The sequence below is a fragment of the Capronia coronata genome (genome assembly GCF_000585585.1).
Source record: "Capronia coronata CBS 617.96 chromosome Unknown acBCG-supercont1.3, whole genome shotgun sequence".
NCBI classification, from domain to species: domain Eukaryota; kingdom Fungi; phylum Ascomycota; class Eurotiomycetes; order Chaetothyriales; family Herpotrichiellaceae; genus Capronia; species Capronia coronata.
The window spans coordinates 2,518,197-2,530,458 of NW_006912895.1; the positions used below are offsets into that span (position 1 = coordinate 2,518,197).

The window sequence follows — 12,262 nt, forward strand, 5'->3', positions numbered from 1 at the left end:
TTGATGATCGGTCATTACTCTCCCCCAACACGGTTATCCACCTCCCCGGCACCATCATCGCCATCCTAAACCTCCTTGCCCAGCACAGCACAGCACCAGCACCAGCACCAGCACAGCACAGCACAGCACAGCACAGCACAGCACGTTTATTCCCCCTGTCAAAACGCTGATCACCGTCAGTGCAAGGTCACTTCTCATCACAAGCGACTACCATTGTGGTCCAAATGGAGAATGATGACGAAAGAGACCGACCACTGCACGAAGAGAATGGTCACGTGGACACGCGCCAATATCCTGACGATTCCCAGAACCTTACCTAGCCCCTGGACAATTCTCCTGTCTCTCGAGGGTGTAATCTCATGGCCCTGACATCGACCGGATCACCCTTGGAGTGGCATTGGTGTGATTGATTTTGCACCCTTGCTTTTCAACAAGTTTGTCGCCGAACCGAGTCGAGCTTGGGTTGCCAGTCACCTTTCGGTCGATACTCCCCACTTCAACTTCCGCAGCCTTGAAGCACCCTATGGCAGTGAATCAGCGTCGAGTTGATGTCTTCGCACAGATGTCCAATCACGTCCCGGTACCGGGTATTTGGCATACATGGAAATGAATTGCTTCGACGACCCTCAAGAGACGTGAAATGATAGACATCATCAGTGCAACGGTTGTGGAAAGGGAAGACATCAAAGAAAAGTCGGGACAGAATAAGGACCGGTCGGATACACGGCGTATTTGTTCGGCGACTACAGACACCCTCACACCACAGCATCATGATACCCCCTTTACCCTTTCCCATATCCCCTCCTGCGCCACCTCCCTTCTTTCCCCAGCCCTTGCACCATCCGCCCCGTTAAGGCCTTCCAATCATCAGTCTGTATGCGGGAGTTGGCTTGGAAGATGCACTCTCATTGCGACTGAAAGATAGCATTTCTTGCTCTGTTTTGCCCAGGAGCATCTGCTAGATGCATGGATTGCTTAAAACAGCGTCTAATGAGTTCTAGTAGACTGGCTCGAGACTAGACTGCCACCGTTATCACGAGCCTAATTAGACAATCAGAGAAATGCACTTGAAAAGCTTGGGCCAAGATTAAATAATGTTCAAAGGCGTTTCCCTGCGCTGTACTTCCATCTGGAATGGTGGTTGTTCGTGTAACGGATGGGGATATTTGAGATTCATGTAAGCTGCGCCGCTCTGTCCGGGTATCATGACATGGCCCAACGCAAACATCGGCCATCTATCTAGTGTACACCTAGTCATGGGTGGTCTTACACCTCTTCTTGGGACTGCCCTGTTCCACTTCCACTTCCACGGCCGTTTCCTGCACCGTATCGGTGGTAGTTGTAGCTGTCGACTCAGGCAAGTTCATGGTACCATTGCCGTTCGCAGCCGAGTTGTCTCTAGCCGGAACGATAGTCATTGTCGCTGTCGGCGTTGTCGTCGTCGTCTCTTGGCCAGCACTACTGCCTTTGCTGCCGTCTTCATCGGTCCGAGGCTGAACACGCTTAGCATTCACACTGTCCTCTTCATCTGCGTGCTGATCGCCGTTTGGCAGCTCACCGGCTTGAGGGGCTAGGGCAGACGTCGTCGTCGTCTCCGTCGTCGACTGCTGCTGTTGTTGTTCCTGCTGCTCCAACTTCCGTTTATTCTTTTTATTGTTCTTCTTCGAGTTTTCCTCATTGTTGCCCTTCTGCTTCGGCGGGCCATTATTGGCCTTCTCTTTCTTGGCCTGCTGCGCCTTGGCCTTTTCGGTCTTTTTGCGATCGACCTCTTCCTTCAGCGCGGCGGCGATCGCCAACCGTTGCTTCTCCCGCTTCTCCTCCTCGAGCTCGAACATCTTGGAGATGGCCGGGAAGAGCGGTTTCATCGTCTTGATCTGCGAGACTTTGACGCGCATCAGGTCGAAGGCGATGCCGATGTTCAGGTCACGAGCCGAGTCGGGTTCGACCCACGCCGAAGTCGACGGACCGGCGGGAGGTGCAGACGTAGACATACTCGTAGGCTGTTGGTTAACATCGACTTGCATCTCGGCCGTGACGGGCGCGGTCGTGACTTCTGCGTCGACATCGTCCACCAAGTCCTCTTCCGGGACGTGTTCGGGCATCTTGACACTGCTTAAGACCGGGATTTTCTGGTACCGTTGGCTGAAGTGCGTCAGGATCAGATTCTTGGCTTTCATTCTCAAAGCCACGCCGACGGCCTCCCCGGTCGTACAGTGCTTCTTTGCCATGGCGTCGCCGTCCATGCCATCATCGAACGTTGCTTCGTGCACTAGAACGTCAGAGTCCTCCCCGATGTCGCAGAACCGCTCGTTCGGTCTGCAGTCGCCGCTGTACGAGAACTTGAAGCCGTTCTGGAACGTGACGGAGACCGCTTGCGCTCCATGACAGTGATTCACTTTGACAGTTCGAAGCTCCTTGATGGGAATGTCGGTCTGGCTGAAATCGAATGGCTTCCCACGCAACGACATCCCTTCATGCCAATGACAGGCTATGGGGGTGCACAGCGACTCGGTGGGAATGCGTGTAACGGACTGGTACTCGTCCAGATAATCGATCATGTTGACTTCGGATATCAGGCATGGAGGAGACGGGCGTGGTCTGCCTTGCTCCGAGAGTCTCCGGCAGGTTTCATACGTAGCCTCGAGGACGGCTACTGTCCCCAGATGGTGGTCTGCGTGAAGATGTGAGATCCATATCCCCTTCAGATCGTACAATATCTGGTCCAGCTGCTCGGCTGTGTATACTCGTCTCAGCTGGCCTAGTGTGCCTTCTCCGCAGTCAAATAGATAATTTCCCATTCCGTCAGGCATGCGCAGGAGGACGGCAGACACGTTGCGGTATTTCGAAGGGGCCGCGGATCCGGTGCCTAGAGTGATTATCTCGGGTTCGGACAGTGCTAACGGTGATATTGTTGCCTTGTCGGATCGGTGATATGGTGACATGTCCGATGGTAACAATTCCTGTACTGTCGGTTCCAAAGACACGTTCTGGGCATTCAGTTCTTGGTCGTTGGGGACTTCACTATTGTCGACAAGGAAGTTTGGCTCAAGGTGCACTTTCATGCCTCGGTTGGCAGGCATGATATCCAAGCCGTGCTCCTTCGTCTCCAACACCCGTAGGAAATCTTGCATCTTTTGCGGGTCTTGGGGACAATAGCCATGTAGATTATCGGATCGGGGGACTGAAAAGAATTCCGAAGCAATCTTTGACAAGCGAAGGGATGACAGCGCGTTCGAGTCGTGGACGATATAGTCGTGACAAAGATCAGGGTCAGAGATGATGTGTTTGATCCCTTTGTGTTTCTGGAGTAGCGCTTGGAATCGTGCATCATACAGGACACCTCCTCGAGTCACCCAGATCGCGGCCTGCAAGCCTTCCATTAGTTGATCTCCTCGGCTGTCTAATTGTCGCTGGAGGCTCGGTATATAGTCGACTGATGGCAGGTCAAAGATAGCAAAGCCTCTCCCTGGACGTGTTGGTGATATGACCATCTCCGGTGTGATCGTCTGTCCTTCCTCTGTCTGTACAGATAGGCCTGCAACAAGCTTCTTGAAGATCGGGCCAGGTTTCAAGCCCAGGCTCTTGGCCTTCTCAATGTCGAATGATCCTCGCTGTGCATGCCCCTTGACAACGTACGACATCGACACGCCTTCTGAAAGGCCGGATGCTGGTGGGAGCTGTTCGACTGTTGAAGCGGGCCAAGGGTTTCGAACCAGAACCTCGGTGTCCGGCGTCAACGGAGCGGTGTTGTTTGGATCAAAGCAGGTGTAGGAGACCAGCTTCTTCGTTTCTGGATTCCTTACCCACACCATTGCAGGCAGCTTAACATCTTTGAGTTTGGATTGAAAAAGCTGGTCTCGCCTCCACTCCGAGTCAAACATATTGTTCACCACATCCTTCCGCAGCGTTTGGTCTCGTGCGAGTTGCGAAACGTCAACCGTGCTGCCTTCCGAGTTGTGTCCAGAAGCAGTGGTGGAGGTTAATGCGGTGCTGTTCTCAGGCTCAGGCTGGACGCAAAGCGCCCATACCCGAATGTTTTCATCTTCGTGGATCGGGCCAGTGTTTGCGTCAAAGCGGCTCTGTTGGGCATCAACCTCGTGGACCGACAGAGGCATACCCGTCCGGAAGACGAACCGTCGGGCGCAAGCCAACGAATGCATTTGCATGGGACCCGCATGGATATGAAGTCTCGGACGCTTGTTGGAGGCTTCGCTCTCAATTTCTCCCTGCTGGATATCAGCCAGACTCAGAATAAGCCCAATTAGTCCGCCATTGTTCCACTTCGTCTTGCCCGCAAGAAACAGCCCACGAACTTTGCGGAGACCAATACCACGTTGTATGCATGCTCTTTGCGTGCCCTCGGCGATCTCCCCAAACATATATCTCTTCGAGTCGAAGTGAAGTATAACACTGGTGCCAGGCGTATCCGAAGTAGGCGTGGTAATGATTTGCAGGTGGAAAACCGTCCGGATACCAACGCCTTTGAGGCCATCTCGATGTTCCTGCATTCTCTTGGTACTCGCCCGAGCCCGTCGTAATTGCTGTTGCGTCACTATCTGTGGCTCTCGTTTGCGAGAGAATATCCGTCTCGCTGCTTCACGCGTGCGTCGAGACGGTCGAAAACCTTGGACGTCGCGGGTAGGTAGATCTAGGTAGGCGCTTGAGGCCTTAGGTCTAATGTTCTGTTTGCTGCAATGCTCCGGTCCACCATCCCTAGGTAATGCCTTCAGGGTTCTTCGTTCCCAGCGTGAAAATTGACGACGTGGATCGTTTGTGAAGAGGCCTGTGTTCAAGTCGCGGCAGAAACGTTTTACGAGGGAACCCTGACGGCAGGACAGACAGTAGAGAGGACGGGTTCGAGAGTCTGCGACCGCTGAACGCTGGACAAATGGCAGGAAAGTCTGTCGTGAGACAATGGTAGAAGCGGAGGGAGCCACGGCGACTGGGGTTACGAGCAAGGACTCGGAGTCAATTTCATTGCTCAATGTCGCTTCCAAACACCGGACTAGGTACGGTCCAGTTTGGATCAAGAAAAGAAGGAAAATGAGTCGAGCAACGAGCGTCTAGGAGGGTGCCTGGTTCTAGGTTATGCAACGGTCTATTATTTACTATACAAAAAAAGTTGCAACTGCGCAATTGGAGTCAATATGCGTCACGCACTTTTCCGGCTACTGATTGGTGAGGCACAAACACCAGATGAATGCATTCAAATTCTGCACCAAACGCGTCTATTGTCCTAACGGAAACTATTGTTGACCGATTGAGATGGAGCGTTAATATATGAAAGGATCTTCAAAGGAATGATTCTTGCAACTATGTGCTGACCTGTACAGGCGCAGCCCAGATGACACTGGATTAAACGCCTCAACCGCCGGGTCACCACGACCACGGCCTCATGATAATTCTCAATCCCATCCCCAATATCTTAGTCCATGTGTGAAGTGAAGTAAGCGAGCCTATTACAGACCTCATCAAGAGCAAAACACCAGTTGTTCAGTCTCGCCAGACACTCTTCCTCTGAAAGCTCTTCCGTTGATGGGGGAACAGTATGAGCAGTGTCGTCGGAAACAGTGGCGCTTGAATCAAAGTACAAAGTGAAAGCTTCCTGATCTAAGACTACCGAATCATCGACCTGTGGCGCGTTCGGTTCTGACGGGCAGCTGTCGAAAAATAGAGCGGTATCGTGTAATTGCGGAACATCTTTGGAGGGTATCGAGGTGCTGCTGTTATGGCTTCCTTTCCCAGATAGAGCGGATAAGTCCAGCACCGGAGGCTCAGGCAATTCAGTCACGGCGTAGACCTGGAAGTCATTGGTGGGAAGAGGAGTCATCCAAGAAGTCGAGGATTGCAACGAGTTGAAGTCGACAGGGGTATCCGGAATGAGAGCCATACCGACTTGAGGTTGCGGGTTGTGCATATGGTGCGTTGCCTCATGAGCACCAAAGTCCTTCCTGGTCGGTTGAGGTTGGGGCTGCGACTGGACAGGATTTTGCTGCTGGCTGTTGCCGTGAATGTTGGGTGGCGGCATGCCAGACTGGCTAAGCTCTTGAAGGAACCCTGCAAAGGCCTGAGAAGACAGGAGCATGCGCGTGAGGTCGGTGAGCCGGTTGTTCTCTTCCCGGAGTTGTTGGTTCTGGGCACGGAGATCGTTGGCTTCCTGCACTTTCGCGGCAACTTCGCCTTCGAGCTGACCAATGTATTCTACGATGCGGATTAGCAAGGTGCCACAAACGATCGGTGGTAACGCGTCTTACCTTTTCTGCGAGAACGGAACGCACGAGCAGAAACCTTGTTTCGAAGCTGACGGCGTTCCTTGCTGGAGAGTTTCTTCCCCTCCTCGCTAGCCAGGAGCCGTTCGTCTTCATCCATGTCGTCCTCATCCTTCTTGATACGCGGCATGCTGGATGTGCCGGAAGATGGGGTCTTCTCCTCGTCCGCTGTGGAAGCGACGCTGGCTTGTCTCATGCGATTCAACACCTTTGTGATACTCTCTTCTACCAAAGGATCCTTCACCTGTGGCGATTTGGTAGGCATAGGACCTGGCAGAGGCTTCTGTCCATGCGGACGTTGTTGCTGTTGCTGTTGCTCTTGACGGGCCATTCGCTCCTTCCTCTGCGCCTCCTGGGCCTTTGCCAGGGCGGCCTGCTGGCTATGCATGCCAGGATAGATGCGTGAGGTAGGAGTAGACGTGCTGTTCTGGGTCAACAATGTAGTTGGGCTGACAAATTGGGCTTGACCGGCTGAGTGATCGCCAGTGAACATGGTCGGAACGTCGTTCGGAGAATCGGCCTCAAAGTCCATGTCGGATGGATTGCGAGAGAAGTCGAAGTCGTCGAGGTTACTCAATGGCATGTTCAATGTCTCCGTGGGCATGATAAATCCTCCATTGCCTTCGTGATAGTATAAGCCGTTCGCCTTATTGATGTTGAAAGTATTGGCTAGTGCGCCGACTGGGATACCAGTTTGTTGATGATAAGCATCGTATTGAAAACTGGGTCCGGGGAAGGTTTGGGGAGTCGAGCTCGAAGCAAACGTGGCGGCGGAATTTGTGATCGTAGACTGAGGCGTCAGCATCGGGACTGACTTGATGCGAGGGGAAGCCGACGCAGGAGTAAAGTCATTCTCGAGATTGAGGAAAGAATCGTAGTCAGGGTCCATGGTGGTATTGAGATGGGTCATAGTAGACTGCGCGGCAGAATAACTCATACCGAAGGGTTTCTGTGGTGGTCGTGGTGGTGGTCGTGATAGTGCGCGGCCCGGCAGCCTGCGCAGTTTGGATGTTGCCTAATATAGACCCGAATCTACTATCATGGGTGTTCCCAAACAAATTGACCTCTGCGATTCTTGACTTCGAGAGGGTTGAAGGTCAATTGAGACGTGCAAAGGGGCGATCGAGATATTATGGTGAGGTGAAGGAGACGAAAGGGATAAGGAGGAGAGAATAGAGAGGAACAAAGGGATGAGAAAGTTGGCACTGGTAGAGCAGGTCAGAGAGAACTCGGGTACTATGGATAGTGGTGTGGTGTGGTGTGGTGTGGGTGTCAGTCCGGACGTAAGTTGAGCACTGACTGCCCACTAACGAGGCATTCTTAGGATGACGGTAGGTAGCATTTTGGGGGCAATTGGGTTCATTGGGTCATTGGGCGGGTGCTGAGGCTGTGCCGGTGTTGGCCTCCTTATTAGCCCCTTAGCACTTTGAGGCTTGCAACAGCCTGTCAGAACAACCTAAAGCCCCGGGCATTGGGCCCTAGGCCTGATGAGCCACTCACCTTGAAGCGTCTGGCACTGGAAAACAAGCAGCGCGGCATGTCGGCAGCTCCATTTCGCCGTAACCGAGCCGTCTTCACCAATCGGTGCCGGTAGCAAGGCTCAGGCTGTGACTTCGAAAGATGCAGCCTAAAATCTTGATACTCAGGAATACCAGACAACTTAACGAGATGGGGACTCTATAGTAAGCCCCAATCCTTAGTCACTACGGTCGGACCAGAAAGCATCATGACATCTTCATGGATGTACGTACTCGTGTAGGATCAGATCATCAGGGCCTGAAGATCTGGTCGCGGTATATCTTTCAGCCATAACGAAGGCCACGCTACGTACGAAACACTGGATGAAACTATCCCAACCTTAAGGTACTCAGATATCTAGTGCGTAGTAGTACGTAGTAGTACCTACCGGCGCTCCAGGTCGAGCAGGTTTCAAAGAGATGGAACCCCGGGTTCCACCATTTGTCCTCCCATGGCGTTGTATTTTTTTCGCATCTTACGGCTTTGGTTCCAAGATCTGGTATAGAAAGTAGAGCCCCGGCGGCATGCCTCGAGAACGGTCAGTATCAAAATCAAAGAGCACAGAGCTAGTACTTGCGCAGATTGCAGTGGGTGGTTCGGGTTATTAAACAGCTCTGTGCCTTTTATCACTCAGTCAGCCTGCGTTGTCAGCTTTACAAGTTCTGCTCTTTTTATGTATCAAAGCATATTATTGAAGCACTAGATATTATTGAAGCACTAGATATTATTGTGTACACGGCTGAGGATAAATGTGCACTGTGCACAAGGTCCAATTTTTCATTAGGGGAACACTGCAGCAAGAACGATACACGTGAATTTGACCCAAGCCACAGTCACGGGTGTAGCCACATGTGGCGGTGCACATTTCGCATTTCTCCGCTTACTAAGTTGGAGCTGGACGCCGCAACGCAGCCCGTGGACTTCCCTCTGACCAACGGCCTCGCCTGTCAAATAATACAAGGGACCTAGGTAGCCATGGACGGCTTCTTTATCCACTGCCTCATCTTTTACCCTTTTGCTGTTCTGCACTATGATCCATGATAAGCAATACGTATAGTATATAAGCCTTTCTTCTCTACCTAACTACGCCAATGCCACACTCTCTCACTGAATACTATTCCCGTTCACCATGGCCGAGGCTTCCTTCAGGCAAATGATTGCGTCCATCTTGCGCCAAACGAGACCACAATCTTTTCGCCACACCAAGCCCAGTCGCTATCCTCAGCGTCAGATCTCTACTACCGCGAGCTCGGCCCCGCGACCAAGCGACTCTGACGGTCCCCAATGGCAGGCCCATACTGTGCGACCGTCCTCGCAGTCTGGCGCCGAGCAATCTCGACTTGACAAACTGCGGAACGAGACCGAGCCACGCCCGTTTTCCTCCTTCCTGACCGACAATTATTCCAGACAGCATAACTACTTGCGCATATCTGTCACCGAACGATGTAACCTGCGGTGCCTCTATTGCATGCCCGAAGAAGGTGTACCACTGTCACCCTCGGCTCGGCTGCTGACTACCCCGGAAATTGTTTATCTAGCAGAATTGTTTGTGAATCAGGGCGTGGATAAGATTCGGTTGACTGGCGGTGAACCGACAATAAGAAAAGATATCGTTGATTTGATGCATCAAATCGGAAAGTTGAGGAACAATGGTCTAAAGGAGCTATGCCTTACCACAAATGGCATATCACTACATCGCAAGCTCGACTCGATGGTAGAGTCAGGTTTAACGGGCGTTAATCTGAGCCTGGATACATTGGATCCCTATCAGTTCACCATCATGACGCGAAGGAATGGCCATGATGCGGTCATGAAATCCATCAACCGCATCCTGGAAATGAACAAACTGGGAGCTAAAATCAAGCTTAAAATTAATTGCGTGGTTATGCGTGGTTTGAATGAGCGCGAGATAGTCCCATTCGTCGAGCTCGGTCGAGAACAGGATATCGAAGTCCGGTTTATTGAGTACATGCCATTCGACGGGAATAAATGGTCAGAGAAAAAGATGATCAGTTTCGGGGAGATGCTCGCTCTCATCCGGGAAAAATATCCCGACGTGCAGAAGGTCCAAGGTCACAAGAACGACACCAGCAAGACTTATCAAGTCCCAGGTTTTGTTGGAAGAATGGGCTTCATTACCAGCATGACGCACAACTTCTGCGGTACATGCAACCGACTTAGGATTACTGGAGATGGCAATCTCAAGGTCTGTCTGTTTGGCAACGCTGAAGTCTCCCTTCGCGATATCCTGCGCGAGTCAAACGACGGCAATCCCATTGACGTCGAGGCCATGGAAGCAATCAAACAGTTTGAACTGGGTCGACGCGGAACCATCGCTGGCAGCACCGGCAATCTAGCTGTCTCCGATACGGAAGCCAAACTGCTGGATGTGATTGGCATGGCTGTCAAGCGAAAGAAGGAGAAGCACGCTGGTATGGGCGAGCTTGAAAACATGAAGAACAGACCAATGATCCTGATCGGTGGGTAAGCCATGATATCTTTCCCCTTTGTTACGCATTTATGGATATATGAAAAGTTGGAACGAGGACCTCCAGATCTCACGAAAATGTATCTATACCCAATATAAACCCAACTTCATGAAGCATCGAGCCCCGGTTTTTCTTGCACGATTCTTTTGTCAGTGGCCTTGCTGACATTCGTACGTTGGATAGATGACACCGTGCTTAATGTACATACGTCGGCTGGGCCTTGCAGATTCCCAGGCGCTCGTTCACCCGTCAATGCCAGCGCGTTCCTCCAGTCTGTGGTCCCTGTGCATTTGTTACAGCGGGCCCATTCGCCAAATCTATGGTCACAAGTACGCAGTATCTCCAATCTGCCTTCTCCTCGGTCGGTCGTGCGTCACTTGCACAGCCAGTCAAATGCCACACGACCACACCTTCGCCACAGCTCCTTTCGGATCCAACTCGGACAGTCCCTCTTTCGAAGGGTGCCGTCGAAGAAACCAAAAACCATCCCAGCAACCGCGGCCCGCTCATGGCAGGAAAGTCGGCAGCGAGTTGAGTCAGGCACGGGAGGCAGCCCAGCCCAGTACGCCCGCTATCTAACACGAGATATCGTAACAAGAAGGTCTTTACGACATAGCGCGATGCATTCTGATGTCAACCAGTCTTTTTTCCCTAGCTGGTCACTCAGGAGGAAGCAGTCAACCAAATCTCGAGACCCCGGCGCGGATGATTCCTCCCCGTCACCAACAATGAATCCCTCTCCAACCAAGGACCAGCCTCCGACACTCACCCACCTGACCTCGACTGGGGAAGTGCACATGGTTTCTATCGCGGGCAAAACGCCCACTGCACGCTCTGCAACTGCCACCTCCTTGCTTCTCTTCTCGCGGCCGGAGACCTATAGTGCGTTGCTCGCGGCGCGGCTTCGGAAGGGCGACGCGCTTTCTGTGGCTAGGATTGCTGGCATCCAAGCTGCCAAGAAGACCTCCGACCTTATTCCCCTTGCACATCCGGGACTCGGCATCACCGCCGCCTCCGTGCGGCTGGAGCCTTTTGTCGGTAACAAGCTGCCATATCCTCTCACGAAGAAAGGCCTAGGTCTGGACGAAAACGCACGGCCCTTGCAAGGTGGAGTCTTGATTACGGCGACGGTGAGTTGCGAAGGCAAGACCGGCGTCGAAATGGAAGCTATTACCGCCGCGTCCATTGCAGGGCTGACCATGTATGACATGCTCAAGGCCGTGGACAAGTCAATGGTCCTGACGGAGACGCGCGTGATCGCCAAAAGCGGCGGCAAATCAGGAGACTGGGCATGGGATTACCATTCGAACAAGATCGTCAAGGCCCCCGAAGTCAACGAAGAGAAAGAAAAAGAGAAGGACCTGGAGAGGCAGCATCAAGCTCTCAAGGACAAGGAGATTCGGGACAGAATCCGAGCTCAGCAGTCGGCTACCGCTGACGATAACGGTATGCTAGAAGGCTTGGATTCCGACCCGACGGGCATTGCGACCATACCTGATGGTGTCGATGCCAATAACACGGATGCGAAACGGGGCTCCGTTTCCGCCGATGATTTTCGAGCCAGTAGAAGAGAGCGCCTCGCTCGCAACCTGGCGGCCCGTGGGTCACAGCGGGTCGGAGAGGCGTTGCCAGATCGATCGGAGAGCGGACCAGGCAAATCTTAGCCTCTGATGTCTGCAAGTCGATCAGACGAGGCTGGAAAGGCTCACCGCTGACGGCCGGACAGCTGGTACATTGACGCACGCCAAAGGTTGTTTGGCCGCCGGCGCTCGGTTAGAGATATGATCCATCTCCCAGCACCAATGTCAACATGATCATGGAAGGAAGTGTGCGGAGAGGAAGAGAATATCTCAGCCAAACTTATGTATATATCCATATGCTGTCAGAGCTCATATTTGCTAGACAGGCAGAACCTGATGAGAAATGTCTCGAATATATTGTCCAATCAACTTGAAGCAAGATCAAAGCAAATGGTATCCAACTCCC

The 12,262-nt window shown here is 52.5% G+C and overlaps 4 protein-coding genes across 4 annotated transcripts; 2 read left to right on the forward strand and 2 right to left on the reverse strand.

Moving 5' to 3' along the window:
• Positions 1-1,250: 1,250 nt before the first annotated feature.
• On the reverse strand, positions 1,251-4,508 carry A1O1_04209 (uncharacterized protein; the record flags this gene model as incomplete). Its single annotated transcript, XM_007725106.1, has 1 exon — positions 1,251-4,508. The coding sequence occupies one exon, from the start codon at positions 4,506-4,508 to the stop codon at positions 1,251-1,253; it is 3,258 nt and encodes a 1,085-aa protein (XP_007723296.1).
• A 917-nt stretch (positions 4,509-5,425) lies between these two features.
• A1O1_04210 (uncharacterized protein) lies at positions 5,426-7,206 on the reverse strand (the record flags this gene model as incomplete). The annotated part of the gene is made up of 2 exons (XM_007725107.1): positions 5,426-6,201; positions 6,255-7,206. 2 exons carry the CDS (start codon positions 7,204-7,206, stop codon positions 5,426-5,428), a joined length of 1,728 nt encoding a protein of 575 aa, XP_007723297.1.
• A 1,710-nt stretch (positions 7,207-8,916) lies between these two features.
• Positions 8,917-10,275, forward strand: A1O1_04211 (uncharacterized protein; the record flags this gene model as incomplete). Its single annotated transcript, XM_007725108.1, has 1 exon — positions 8,917-10,275. The coding sequence occupies one exon, from the start codon at positions 8,917-8,919 to the stop codon at positions 10,273-10,275; it is 1,359 nt and encodes a 452-aa protein (XP_007723298.1).
• A 729-nt stretch (positions 10,276-11,004) lies between these two features.
• A1O1_04212 (molybdenum cofactor biosynthesis protein C) lies at positions 11,005-11,940 on the forward strand (the record flags this gene model as incomplete). The annotated part of the gene is made up of 1 exon (XM_007725109.1): positions 11,005-11,940. The coding sequence occupies one exon, from the start codon at positions 11,005-11,007 to the stop codon at positions 11,938-11,940; it is 936 nt and encodes a 311-aa protein (XP_007723299.1).
• Positions 11,941-12,262: the final 322 nt, after the last annotated feature.